The following is a 12,612-nucleotide window of genomic DNA, read 5'->3' as shown; positions in this document are numbered from 1 at the left end:
AAACAACCATCTCTGTTCCCCCTCTCTCTCTCTCACACACACACACACACACACAGGCAAACTTTCATCTTTCCAAAAAAATAACTGTCGCGCCTACGCCGACAGTGACATGGAGTACAAAGTGCTGACTCGCTGGCCTCCCTGCCGATTCCCACTCTGCCGGCGACGGAGCGTGTCCTGATAAATAAAGCAACAAATGCAACGGAAAGAGAAGACGAGGTGAAAGAGAGAAAGGACGACGAAGCGAGAGAGCATGGAGGGCTATAATTAGTAGGTGATTAACGAGCAAGCATCAGACAGGTCCCACATCATTGATTGTGATGTTGCGCATTGCTGCTGCAGCGAAAATGAGCTGGCCCTGGGAAGGGGCGCCGAGGTCACTACACACACACAAACACACGCACACAAAGAAGTGTTTGTTCGTAGTGCAAGATACATCAAATGGTCATTAGCAAGAACATGAAGGTAAAGCACATTATGTCAGATGTGTCAGTTATGGATGCACTGGAGAACACAGAACTCATCCATTAAAAGCATTTTCTTTTTAAAGGGTAACACCAGGGGTTTTAAAAGGTTCTAGCAAATACAAATAATGTATACTTTACAGTTTTAAATGTGTTTTTTCTTCCTTTCCAGGAGGCCAAAGTAACATTTCTGTTCAGTATGAAATCAGTTGAGTTCTGAAATGTACTTCGTTGTGCATTTGATTACATTAAGCATCTAGTGTACAAGCATATTTACTATTAGATGTCAGTTGTTGCATCATTGTTGTGTGAAAATTGATTTGCAAAGTGCATGCACGGGTATCGAAGCTCGATACGTTTTGAGTTCTGACTAAATATCCGTCGCGTTAAGTCTTGAAAAGTATCAAAAGTTGGAATCGATTCCTAAAACCTTTTCCATTTTGAGACTAAATAATTAATACTGATGGATTGGAGCTACACACACACACACACACACACATTGAAGAATAAATTATCTAACACATTCTGCCAGTGGATGTCAAAAAACATTGGCAGTAGTCATCAGTGCTGGATTCAGAATCAACTGTTGAGGGTGACGGCGTTGTTGTTAGGAATCGTTGCGCTGGCACCAAATTGAAAATGTTTGAAACATTACGCGGCCTTACAACAATAACACAATGTTGGAAAACATAAATACAGACTTGATATTTACTATTCTGGATTAGTTAATGAATAAGGGTAATGGACGCTGCAATGAAGCAGTGAAATCTAAAAAACACACAATGCTTGGCGAAAAAGTTAAAACTGCCATCTTGCCTGCATCTTAGTTTCCAACTCCCATACTCTCACCCCCCCCCCCCCCTCTCTCTCTCTGATGATGAGGCAGCCAATGCTCAAACTCTGTGAGACAGAAGGGGAATGAAAAGAGGTACAGGGAGGGAGAACTGCTGAGGGAGGCAAAAAGAGGGGAGAGTCTTCCCTCTCCTTCCCCTTTCCACAGGAATCTGGTCATGTGCCAACATCAATGTACTTTACTGTAGGGCTGGACGGGCACAGATTGCTGGCCTGTCATGCAAGGCCTAATGTCGCTCTGTCCTTGCCCCCATTCTTTACCCTCCCAAGCTAATGATGATGATGATGATGACAACGAGGATGAGGAGAAAGAGGAGGGAACTCTTAGAACTTGGCTAAGCGGCTCATGGTATAGATTTTTGTCACGGGGCGGGGGGGAATGGCTTTGCCAGTGTGCATGTGGAGGATGCGGGTGTGTCAGCGGGAAGCCTGGAGGAGGGAAGGGAGGTGCGAACATGCGCCGTGTTTTTCTCGCACTCACCTTGTCATTGTTGTAGTAGGCCAGACTCTCGCCATCAAATCTCACCCACCTCCTCTGGAAAACACACTTCCTGCAACAAAAAAAAAGGGGAAGGTGAGGTGCAAATTCAATCCATCTGCCGCATTTAAACAAACTCAACCAGTTTCGAGTGAAATAAGTAAAACAAATCTAACAGCGTCAGGACCGTAAGCCAGTTACTAAATCTGCTGTGAACAGGAACTCATATTTCATCAAGAGTGCCATTGATTCATTAATGTCAAGAGTTGTATCAACAGCTGTCAATTAGCATAATCAAAACAAATGGGCACTTTCAATTTGAATATTCAACAGCCCCTTGGGCAGTTTGCCAAACCTATGCAAATCAGGTGGTGAAGGAGAATATAAAAAGGAAGTAAATGATTGATAGCTTCGGTTTTGAGCAACGGTGAAGCCTGTGGCACGAGAGACTCTGGGAAAAGAAAGAAAAAAAAAAAGTTAGTGCTGCCAGAAAAAGCGCAACAAAAATAAAAGCCGACATATTGTGTGTTTTGATGCTACAAGGTTATCTCCCGTCTTCCTTACCTGTCCTTTCCCTGCCATGTTGCTATGCATTATGGATGGATCTGCTTCAGGCTTCTGTATCTAACATAATTTATCAGTTATAAATGGTCATCAGAGATAGAAGACACACGGGGAAGCAGAGGAAAAAGGGGCAGAGTAAAAAAGGGTCTGCAAAGAAACAGGAAGCAGTGGTTGACTGCCTGTGGTGGTGACTTCTCCTGCCACTTGACAGGAAGTGCCGTGAGGCGCATTTCTAGTTGTGGGAGTGAAAGGCTTTTAAACATGCACTGATCCCCAATAGGAAATAAATGTTCATAACATTTCCTATGCAATGTGGAGCTACAGTAACACTGGCATTTCATGTAGGTCAATGTATCATTACATAGTTCAGATTACGAGACATTAGTCATTCTTCTTCATCTGAGTGTCTAACCACAGTCATCCTGTTCAGCAGTACTGTAACCTACCCTTGAGGTGACAGCTTGTCCAGCCAACCCACTTTGAGCACCTGGTGTTTGGGGGCTCCATAGAAGCATGCGTATGGAGAAATATCAGGCCGTGCATTGCTGGTCCCACCTCCCAGAGCGTCTGCAGGCTCTGAGTAGAGGTCACACTCCACCATGATTAAAGATCCATCCTTAGGGCCAGAGGCAGCTGGCCCCACAGCGAGAGCCTCACGGGTGACTGGAAAACTTTGGTCCAAACTGGCTCGTGGCAAAATGCTGGAACAATCTTCCACTGTGGAGTATTCGTCTTTGAAGGAGTCTGGGATAGTAGGAGCAGGGGGAGTGTCTTTTTCCTTGGATTTCTTCTGTTTAAGGGTCTTTTTCCTGTAGGGTGACATTAAAAGGGACAGTTCAACATTTTGGGAAATACTTATAACCGTTTTCTTGCAGATGAGAAGATACACGTCTGAGCCAGAAGGCAATTAGCTTAATGTTTGCTAAGAGAGGCCTTACAACACTTTGTATGTCAAGTTTTGTTTTCATGAATTACGTGCTGAAACCATCTTTGCTGAACAACAACAACAACAACAACTCAACGCACGCAGCCAAGAAATCGTTACAGCCAATAACACCCGGTAAAACTTATTTTTAGATTCCTGCTTTGGGTACACATCAAACAAAGATGGTGTAAAAGCGTTAATTACCAAAAGAGGCATTGATCATATCAAAGGGAGTAAATCAGTTGAAGGGCCACAGGGGCCCATTGTTGATCTCATACCTTCAAAATATGGCTCTGATAGTTTAAAACATTTACACGAATGGTGTGCCAATGTTATTTTATTTCTGCTAGTTTTATAATGGTACTTCAGACTCATTTGTGGGCTGCAATTCTTGTATGAAAGGTGCTATACAAATAAAGATTATTATTATTATTATTATTATTAAGCATGTTTCCCTAAATGTCAAAGCTTTGAGTCATGCCTGTAGGAAATGTATCCTCCTCCTCTTCCCACGACCATGTGCTACACTGAGACTAGTAAACGCAGAACTCGTGGTTAGTAGTTAGTAGTTCCCTATTCTGAACATTTGAATTTGTACTATTTGTACGTGCGGGAGATCGGTATCACATCAGCATACCATACCTCGGTTTCTTCTGTTTCATCTTGTCCTTAAAACCCTTCTGGAACACTTCTTTAGGGCCTTGGTCCTACAGAGCACAGAAGAGATTAACATCAGATGGAAAGAAAGTGTCCATCTTTCAGTCAGACACTGTTATCGTGTTGGTGCACTAAGCTATGTTAACTTTAGTGGCTAGGTGACATTTCCATTAACCTCAGGGGGCGAACTGAAACAAGCACATTTCCACTCTGCTATGTGTCTACGGTGACAACATTAACACTGAGAGGGAAGTTTGGTGTGAGGACTACGGCTGAAACACCGCTGATGGTGTTGAAGATCTGAGAAATGTCTGTTCCTCTTTGGTAAGCTGCTACTCACTGTCCACTAGCGGGGGTGCAACGCTGTCTTACCGGAGTGTTTTCAGGGTTGTTGTACAGGAACATTTCTCCATAGGGAGAAATGGGCGTCAAGGTTCTTTGAAGTGGAGCTAAAAAGGACACAGAAAACAACACAATGGTGGTTTTGTCACGCCATTGAAACTTGCAGAACACGGTGTGAAGGCCTAAACATGGTGCATGAAAGTAAGGAGCTTAATAGGATTGTTCCAGTTCAATTTAAAAATCACTCAGATGTTATAGTGCCCTTTGATTAAACCAACTCATTGATCTGAATAAATGTGCCAACCCTTGATCCATGTAAGGAGTAAACCAATTAAATTTTGTTTTAGCATGCCTATCTCTCTGCCACGGCCTTTTCCTCGCCCAACCGGGAATACGATCCTCCTCAGTCTGCCTCAAACAGACTGAGTCTCTGCCAAGGCCATTTCTCCGTCTTGGCTCCTGCAGGGACCGCGGTCGGTGGAAGTGAAGACGAAGAGCGGAGAGATTCTGGCCAGACACTATTAGTCTGGAGACCCGGGGCCACCCTGCATTGGCCACTGACTGTCACTGTGAAAAATGACACCACCCTCTCCTGAGGATTGTGAGGGCCAAAAGACGCCGCCACGGGGCTAGACACACACATAGACACAGGCGGAGAGGCAGATATGCACGCAGACGGAGATCGAAACACCCTCAGACGCATAAAAATGCCTCGAGACGAACACGGACATAAAAAGGATGGACAGTCAAATAAGCACAGGCACACACACTCGCTCCAATACAGATGTGAATGTGCTACAGACTTCCAAACAATGCAGGCCATTACAGAAGGGCACAAAGGGCATGTACTGGGCTTGGTAAGCTCTATGACAGAGTCAGTTTACTCGTTGATAGAATACACTCCAACACAGCCACCCTCTCTGCGGACAGGCTTGGTGGGCAGATAGCAACCATCAGTCATCATCTATCAGCCGACCTTCAGGCCACTGGCAATTCACTCCGACGGCCCGCCGGACGCAACTGTACTCAATTCCTGTCTGATTCCCTTCTATTCTTCCCTCGCTGACTGTCTCCGGCTACCGCCTTTGTTTCTCTCAGTCGAAACCACGCTGCTTCTTTATCTGCTCCTGACCAGACTCTCTCAAGTCGCCATCTTGGAAGAGACCTAGATGCCGCCATCAGCTCGGAGTTAGTGAGGATATTGATTTTATTGTGAAGGAAGCCTCCGTTCTTTTAAAGTCGGCGAGTGAAAGGTCAGATTGTTATTATCACTCTCACACTGAGCGTGGAGGAGACACAGCCGCCGCCATCTGAATTCAGAGTAGTCAAGAAAACGGTTTTGTTCTTTTTAAATGATGACAAATGAGATAACAATCATAATAATAATGGTGGTTAGAGTTATATTATATTTACCATGTTGCAGTAGTAAGGTTACTTTACGAACACGTGTAAGGTGGACTGTTAAATGTATTAAGCAAATATAATATAAAAAGGTTATATACAGTGAGCCTCAGCTGTGCCATCGTTGGAACATTTACAGGAAGCTTATTACATCTGCCATATACATGTGCGTGGCATATAACACGATAAGAACTAAAAATAATTTAGTTTAGTGTTTTAAAAAGGGAAATGCATTAAACTGAGCCGTGTGTGTGTGTGTGTGTGTGTGTGTGTGTGTGTGCCATTGTACGATCAACTGCAAATCCTACCATTTATTTTGTTATCATTGAATGATTTTCTGCGCTGCTGCAGAGCTGCTGAGGAAGCACGAGACAGACGAGTGTTCACAAAGACACTTTTCTTGTGAAAGACAAAAGGTGTTGGGGTGTTAATTAAAATTCTGTCAGCCTCCAACGACAACTTTTGATTGAATACTGTGAGACTGCGCCGCTCTTTTTCTTTCCAAGTTTTGGATTTCATCTCTGGATAAACTTCAAATATACTTTTGGGTAAAACGATATGTCAAATAACGCCTTGGTAGACCTCGCTGTGAAGGGAGCTTTAGCTTGCGAGTCGAGCTCCCCGTTTCCCTGCTCTGGGACCGCCTTGCCTCCCCCTCTTCCTCCGTCTCTCAGCCTGTTTTGCATCCATCTCCTCTTCCTTCCTTCCTCCCAACCCACTTCACTGTCTTGCCGTTCTCTCAAGTCTCACTCCCTGTTCTTTTTCCATACTGAGAAAAACAAGGCCTGCCAAGAGACTGCTGCAGTAAAGGTACACGGAACAAGGAACGAAGGGGAAGCGAAAACAAACGTCCTTGAGGGGAGATTAAGAGTCGAAAACGGACAGGAAACTGTTGACACACTGCAGGAGACAATGTGGTCAGATATGGTCCCAAAAAGACTGACGTGTTCACAGGTGTTTCACACACTTCCTTCATACAGACTGTTGTCGCAGCAAAGCGTCATGTAATCCGGGGAGAACACAATCTACCCGAGCACAGAAGGCAGCGCACGTAGTATCTCGTCAGATGAGACACGAGGGTCGACAAAGCCCCACAAATACAGCGAGGGAACAGGAGAAATTCAAAACATATATTTGTACTGGTTGTACTACAAGCCTGTGCGAAGTTAAACAACTTCTAAAAAAACTTTGGAGAGCTGGGCGACAGGAATGCACACCAGGGTCTCGCTGAGGGACGAGATGTAAGAGAGCATATTCCCTGTGAGATGTGCACTTGAGAAGAGGGGGGGTGGGGGGGGGGGCTTTCCCATGACACAGCAAGGGAACAACCCCCCCACCCACACTACCCTCATCTCCTCTCCCTTCTTTCATTTTCATCCGGGCAAACAACAGCGCCGGTGACTCTACTGCCGTATGAAATATTCATGGCGGAGATGAAGCGCATGCAGCTGAAAGACGGTGTACCTTTCTGTATGCCGTTTGCACCGGTGGGACCTTCGGAGCCGGTGAGGTGTTCAGGGCTTGTTGTTTGCGCCGGTGGTGCGCTCCTGAGGAGGAAGAGAAATCAGTGGATTACAACCACCGGAAAAAAAAAAAAAAACACTAACGCCATTTACTTGTAAACGCCTTCCGAATAGAGATGTGGAACTCTGAAAGTTAGTTTCACAGCTCAAAAGTTTAACAAATGTGTAGCATGAGGGGTATTAATGTACGTGGAATGCAGAATTGAATAAGAAAGGCCTCGGGTTTTCCATTAGTGTAAATCTGAATGCAAAGAGGGAACGTCTTGTTTACATATTCATTCATGCGTTAGCAGCGAGCAAATGTATTTCTCCAGGTGCTTTTCACCGGGCTCTTCTAACTTGTTTGATTAGTTTTCAACTGCTCATAAACTTTCATTAAGTCAAACTTTATCCTCAAAGGAATAGTTAAACACTCTGGAAAATACACTTCTTTGCTTTCTTGTTGCGAGTTAAGTGAGGAGATTGATACTGCCGTGTGCACGGTTAATGTGAAGCTACCAGCCAGGCAGCCTCTCAGCTCGGAGCATCTCCTTCAACTCGCTGCAGCAAAGTGAATGTGCACTACTGTTGAACTGTTCCCTTGAGTTTAACTGTTACCTGTCCTGAAGTGGCAGCATGCTGTGAATCGGGATCTGAGGGACGGGCCGGTGCCTCAGCCGGTAGGAGCGAGTGAGCCGTGGACCTGCACGAACCTTAAAACTGGGCTGTGCCTCGTAGATGGAGTTTTCCACCATTTTACCGTGAAAACACAAACTGTCTTCAGTGAGCGATGGGCGGGGGACTTCGGCCATACATGGGACGGAGTCGGTGCTGGACAGCGAGGGATCCTCTGAGGAAATCTCCCAGTCTGAGGGCGTTTCAGATATGGAGATGGACTCACTGCTGCTGCTGGAGGAGGACACGGAGGCAGGGACACAGGGATCATCAGGCAGGGATGTTTGGATGTTCTGGGGATTGCGCGGGGCAGGTTGAGGCGGGCGAACGCATCTTCCGTCTGGGGTGTCCTCAATGCCCGTTCCCAGTCCGGCTCCTGGTGGTAAAGTCTTACTCCCTTCCAACACATACTCCCTCCACTCCTTTGACTGTTGGTGCGTACATGTAGTCCCCCTCCTTTTATCCTTCAGGAAGATATGTCTCGGGTGTGGTACGGGCTTCCTTCGACCCCTCCTGTTCTCTTCTCCTCCCTCTTCATCTTCATCTTCATCTTCCTCTCCACCGCTCGACTGCTTCACCCCTAGCGCTTCCAAACTCCGAAGGATGCGCCTGCGATGGCCTGTTGGAAGCACTTTGAGCTCCTGGAGGCACTCATCCGTGAGGTCCTTGCAGTCTTCCAGAGCTTGATAGCCTGCTAGCTTGAAATATGAGGTATACTGGGACAGGCGGAGCGTGGACAGCCACTCCAAAATCTCCCGGCAGGGCTCCGGAGGCTCCAGCATGATGCTCTCGTCTCACCTCTGCCACATCAGGATGACCTTCAGAAGATGTAGTAGACACTGTAGACGCACAAAAAAGAAACAGAAACACTGTAAACTTAAGAAGCTGCAATTGCCTTCAATTAGAAATTAATCTTTGCATGACTCCACTCTTGTGCCATTGACACAATTATTAACCTGTGAAACGTTAACTCTACCAGGAATACTTTAAAAATACCTGTTAGGCTCTAATGATATGCATTGTTCTACAATTTAAAATAATTCAAAGTGGATACGGATTTTGTCTCTGCAGGTGAAAATGTATTTAAGAGTTGAAATGTACCTTCTTACCACTTTGATGGCATTATTATAATCCTCAACTCTTTGGGAAATAAGCTTATTCACTTTCTGACAAAGAGGTAGATGAAAGGATGAATACCACTCTCATGTCTGTGGGGCGACTCTGAAGGTACAGTCTGAAGACGGTTAGCATAGCCTAGCATAAAACAGGAGGGAAGCAGGGATAAACAGCTAGTATGTACAAATTAAATAAACAAAGTACACTTATTAATTGCGGAGCTTTAAAAGATGCTGCTATGCAGATATTTATCTACGCTCCCCTGCTTCAAGTCTTTATGCTGAGCTAAACTAACGGCCTCCTGGCTGTAGCTTCATATTTACCTTGCAGATATGAGATTAACATTGATCACAATAAACATAATCTCAGCAATATAGCGATTAAACCAACTTTGCAATATGTCTACTCCTTTAATCCTACTCTGAAAAGATCAAAATGCATGTGCTATACATTCAACAAGTATGCAAACATACCAACAAAACCAAAACTAAGTTTGAAACAATAGCTGTGAGGAAATAGGCAGGGGTCGGGAACCTTTTTGGCTGGGAGATCCATAAAAGCCAAATATTTTTAAATGTATTTCCTTGAGAGCCATATATTTCATAAAATCGAGTTTTAAGTATATCACGTCTCCGAGTAGTAAAAGTATCAGTGTTTCCCCTACCATTGTCTGGATATTTTTAGAAGCAAAGGGAAACACACCACAGATCTCTGGGACGATGTGAGCTGTTTGTGCGACATAACGAAGCATCTCACTGTTAAACCTGCAGCTTCAGGGCCGTGTGATCACGGACATGTGTGATGCAGTGAGAGCCGAGCTGCCTGTGGGAGACTCGGATGCAGAAGGAAACATTGGTCACTGCGTGTTTCCAAACACTAACAAACCATCTCCACCGCTGTGTTCCCGACTGCGCATGAACTGCTCAGCAATCCGTTTGCAGTTGACGTGGAAACAGCACATGTGAACATCCAAATGGAGCTTGATTGAGCTCCAGTGTAACGACACACTCAAGGCAGAGTCTGACTCTGTGGGAGCTGCAGTTTCCAAGCTTCACCCCCGAAACGATGCCTTAACTTTGTGATTGAGTTTGACACCCCTGGTCTACTGATTGCTTTGCGCAGTTTCTCCTCTGCTGTTTCGCAAAGGGCAGGGCTCCGCCCCCTACACACACACACACACACACACACACACACACAGTTACAGTCAGAGACAGAGTGGAGGAAAGGAGAGGGGAGAACTAAAACAAAATCCGCTGCTGTTTTACTTTAAAATGACACAGTGTAATTATTTATTACTTGTTAATCATGTTAAAAAATGTCAGCTCACAATTATCTGCGAGGCATAACGCGTCATCGAAAGAGCCATAGGTTCCCGACCCCTGCCTTAAGGTCTGATATTTGAATCAAATAACACACAAACTAGATTTCTGCAGAATCCACCTGACATATTCGTGTTTCTTTTGTCATATGTAGGTTAACACAGGGTCAACGGTACAATTAAATGTGTTAGAGAGCGCATTTCAGCTCAGCAGAGATTAAGAATCCACGCTTCACAGCTCACTGCCACATTGATAAATGTAAGAAAAGAAAGTGTGAAATCATCAGGAAACAACGTTAAGTACCGATGAATTGTGTGACAAAACTAATCACACACACACACACACACTCACACAGGAAGGTACATCAACATCTTGCCATGTCTACTTCTCTTTTGAGTTCACTACACAGAGAATATGAAGTGTTACTTCTGCTTTCAAATAAACACAATCTTGCAGCATGTGTGTTTACATTTTAGTGCTTTACTGTGCAAGTAATTCACATATAAACATGAACAGAAATGTACCTTTAAACATTGTATATATGAACCTGAGAACATAGCATCATTTCCCCTTCCATATATTTATTTGGCAAAGAAATAGGATATGATAGTTGAGGGGGAAAAAAAACTAAAATATGCATGCACAAAGGCAAAATACAATTTCTGAGAATGTTACATCAATTGTGTTTCTTGTTTGTTCAGATACCCTTTAAAGCAGACATTTTTCATCTCGGGAGCACACACATCACACCTTAGCTGCTTTGCATTTTTAGCATTGAGCACACAGTCCCAGCGCCACATGACTATTAAGTCCACACAATAGGGGCCTATACAGTTTACCAGACCTGCCCAGCTGAGTATTGCAGTGTTAACATGCAGGGACCTGTATTTGGCTAACAGCCAGCACAGGCACACGCCAAAGCTTGCAAGCACATTTGACCTGAACTGCTCCTCATCTCTGCCTTTTAGCGCTTTATACACCCACTCACACAGCTGCACACACATACAAAAAACTACCCACCATTGAGCACACAAATTCAGCAAACATTATTAAAAGGGCTGGATATAGGAGTTTTGATCCACAGCTACTGTCTGGTGTCTCGTTCCACAGGGTGTTTAGATCAATGACAAAAGAGCAAGAAGAGAACTTAAGAAGATAAAACAGCAACAGACACACAAACACATAAAGTATGTACACCAGTCACTGACATATAATAGGACGTGCAATTATTAGATATTGTTTCCTCTATACAATACAACTGTCTGAAAGCATGGCTACCAGCAAAGGAGAGTTGGGTGTAGGTAGGCTATGTGTTACACCCACTAGGCACACCACAGGTATGGTTAGAAAGTACAAGGGGTGAGTCATAGCATGCACACACCTCCCTCATACTTCTGCACATCCCTCATCCAACCAACTTCGAACAAAGTCCAATTGGTGTTCCCTTCCTGGTTTGAGAAAAAGAAATACCTGTGCACATTGTGCAATTTGTGTGGCCTGTTGAAATGTTATCCACTTAAATATTAAGTGGTGTGTTGAGGATTTGTCACATAGACATTTATGAAAGAATGTCAATTAAAAATGTAATAGAAAAAAACATTTTTGTAAAGCTATCATTCCTCAAGCTAAGGAGTTTGTTTTCATTGAAGGCAACACAAAAACGTATTGACACAAGTGAGGTTCGCACGTGCGATATCAGTTCATTTAGCCTGTGTTTACACTTGCCGAAAACAAAAGGTATTACACCTCTATGAATACTATATATGACGTAATGTTACTTCACCTTCTTAATGCACTTACCAATAAGTTAAGTGATACAGACTTCTAGCTATACCTAGATAAAAAAGCGTATTTAACTTAAGCCAGTTCATGTTTGTCTCGCGCCCACTTTAGTCGGTTTGATACATTAACACAACACTTTAAGTCAGTGTATTTACGCAAAACGTTACGTGGTAATGGTGGTTTGCAAAGCTTACCTGCAGATAAAGACAGGTGGAAGCATCAGGCATCATCCCCACAGCTTTTGCGCACTCGCTGTTTCCAGTCTCAGCCGCGCGGAGTCTCTGTTGACTGTCGCGAGCCCTCACAACGTGCTTTTACATATACTGTTCGGTTTCCGTTCAGTGTGTGTTCGGTAACTCCACGCCCCTTCCAGCGCAGGAGATGCAGAAGTACAGTCACCTTACCAGCTCCTAAAACTCCTAAACTGCAGGATGTTGCCTAATAGTGTTAATGTTGTGGTGAACCTTTGTTGCAAGTTGTTAATCTCTTTGTTGTTGTTCTAAGGGACTTTAAAAGAGTTTGCGACGAGCACCTG

At 44.3% G+C, this 12,612-nt stretch overlaps 1 protein-coding gene across 3 annotated transcripts in view; it reads right to left on the bottom strand.

The window, feature by feature from the left end:
- Positions 1 to 12,355, bottom strand: part of arap2 (ArfGAP with RhoGAP domain, ankyrin repeat and PH domain 2) — a 99,864-nt gene extending 87,509 nt beyond the window's left edge. For all 3 annotated transcript variants that reach the window (XM_029455305.1, XM_029455306.1, XM_029455307.1), the window contains exons 1-7: positions 12,272 to 12,355; positions 7,804 to 8,699; positions 7,148 to 7,230; positions 4,313 to 4,389; positions 3,926 to 3,990; positions 2,805 to 3,167; positions 1,798 to 1,867 (exon numbers count right to left, since the gene is read on the bottom strand). In XM_029455305.1, the coding sequence (XP_029311165.1) occupies positions 1,798 to 1,867; positions 2,805 to 3,167; positions 3,926 to 3,990; positions 4,313 to 4,389; positions 7,148 to 7,230; positions 7,804 to 8,642 (1,497 nt within the window). In that variant the 5' untranslated portion in view covers positions 8,643 to 8,699; positions 12,272 to 12,355. The remainder of the gene's footprint in view (positions 1 to 1,797; positions 1,868 to 2,804; positions 3,168 to 3,925; positions 3,991 to 4,312; positions 4,390 to 7,147; positions 7,231 to 7,803; positions 8,700 to 12,271) is intronic.
- Positions 12,356 to 12,612: the final 257 nt, after the last annotated feature.

The sequence above is a fragment of the Cottoperca gobio genome, chromosome 18 (genome assembly GCF_900634415.1).
Source record: "Cottoperca gobio chromosome 18, fCotGob3.1, whole genome shotgun sequence".
NCBI lineage: Eukaryota > Metazoa > Chordata > Actinopteri > Perciformes > Bovichtidae > Cottoperca > Cottoperca gobio.
This window is presented reverse-complemented; position numbering and strand designations above follow the sequence as displayed.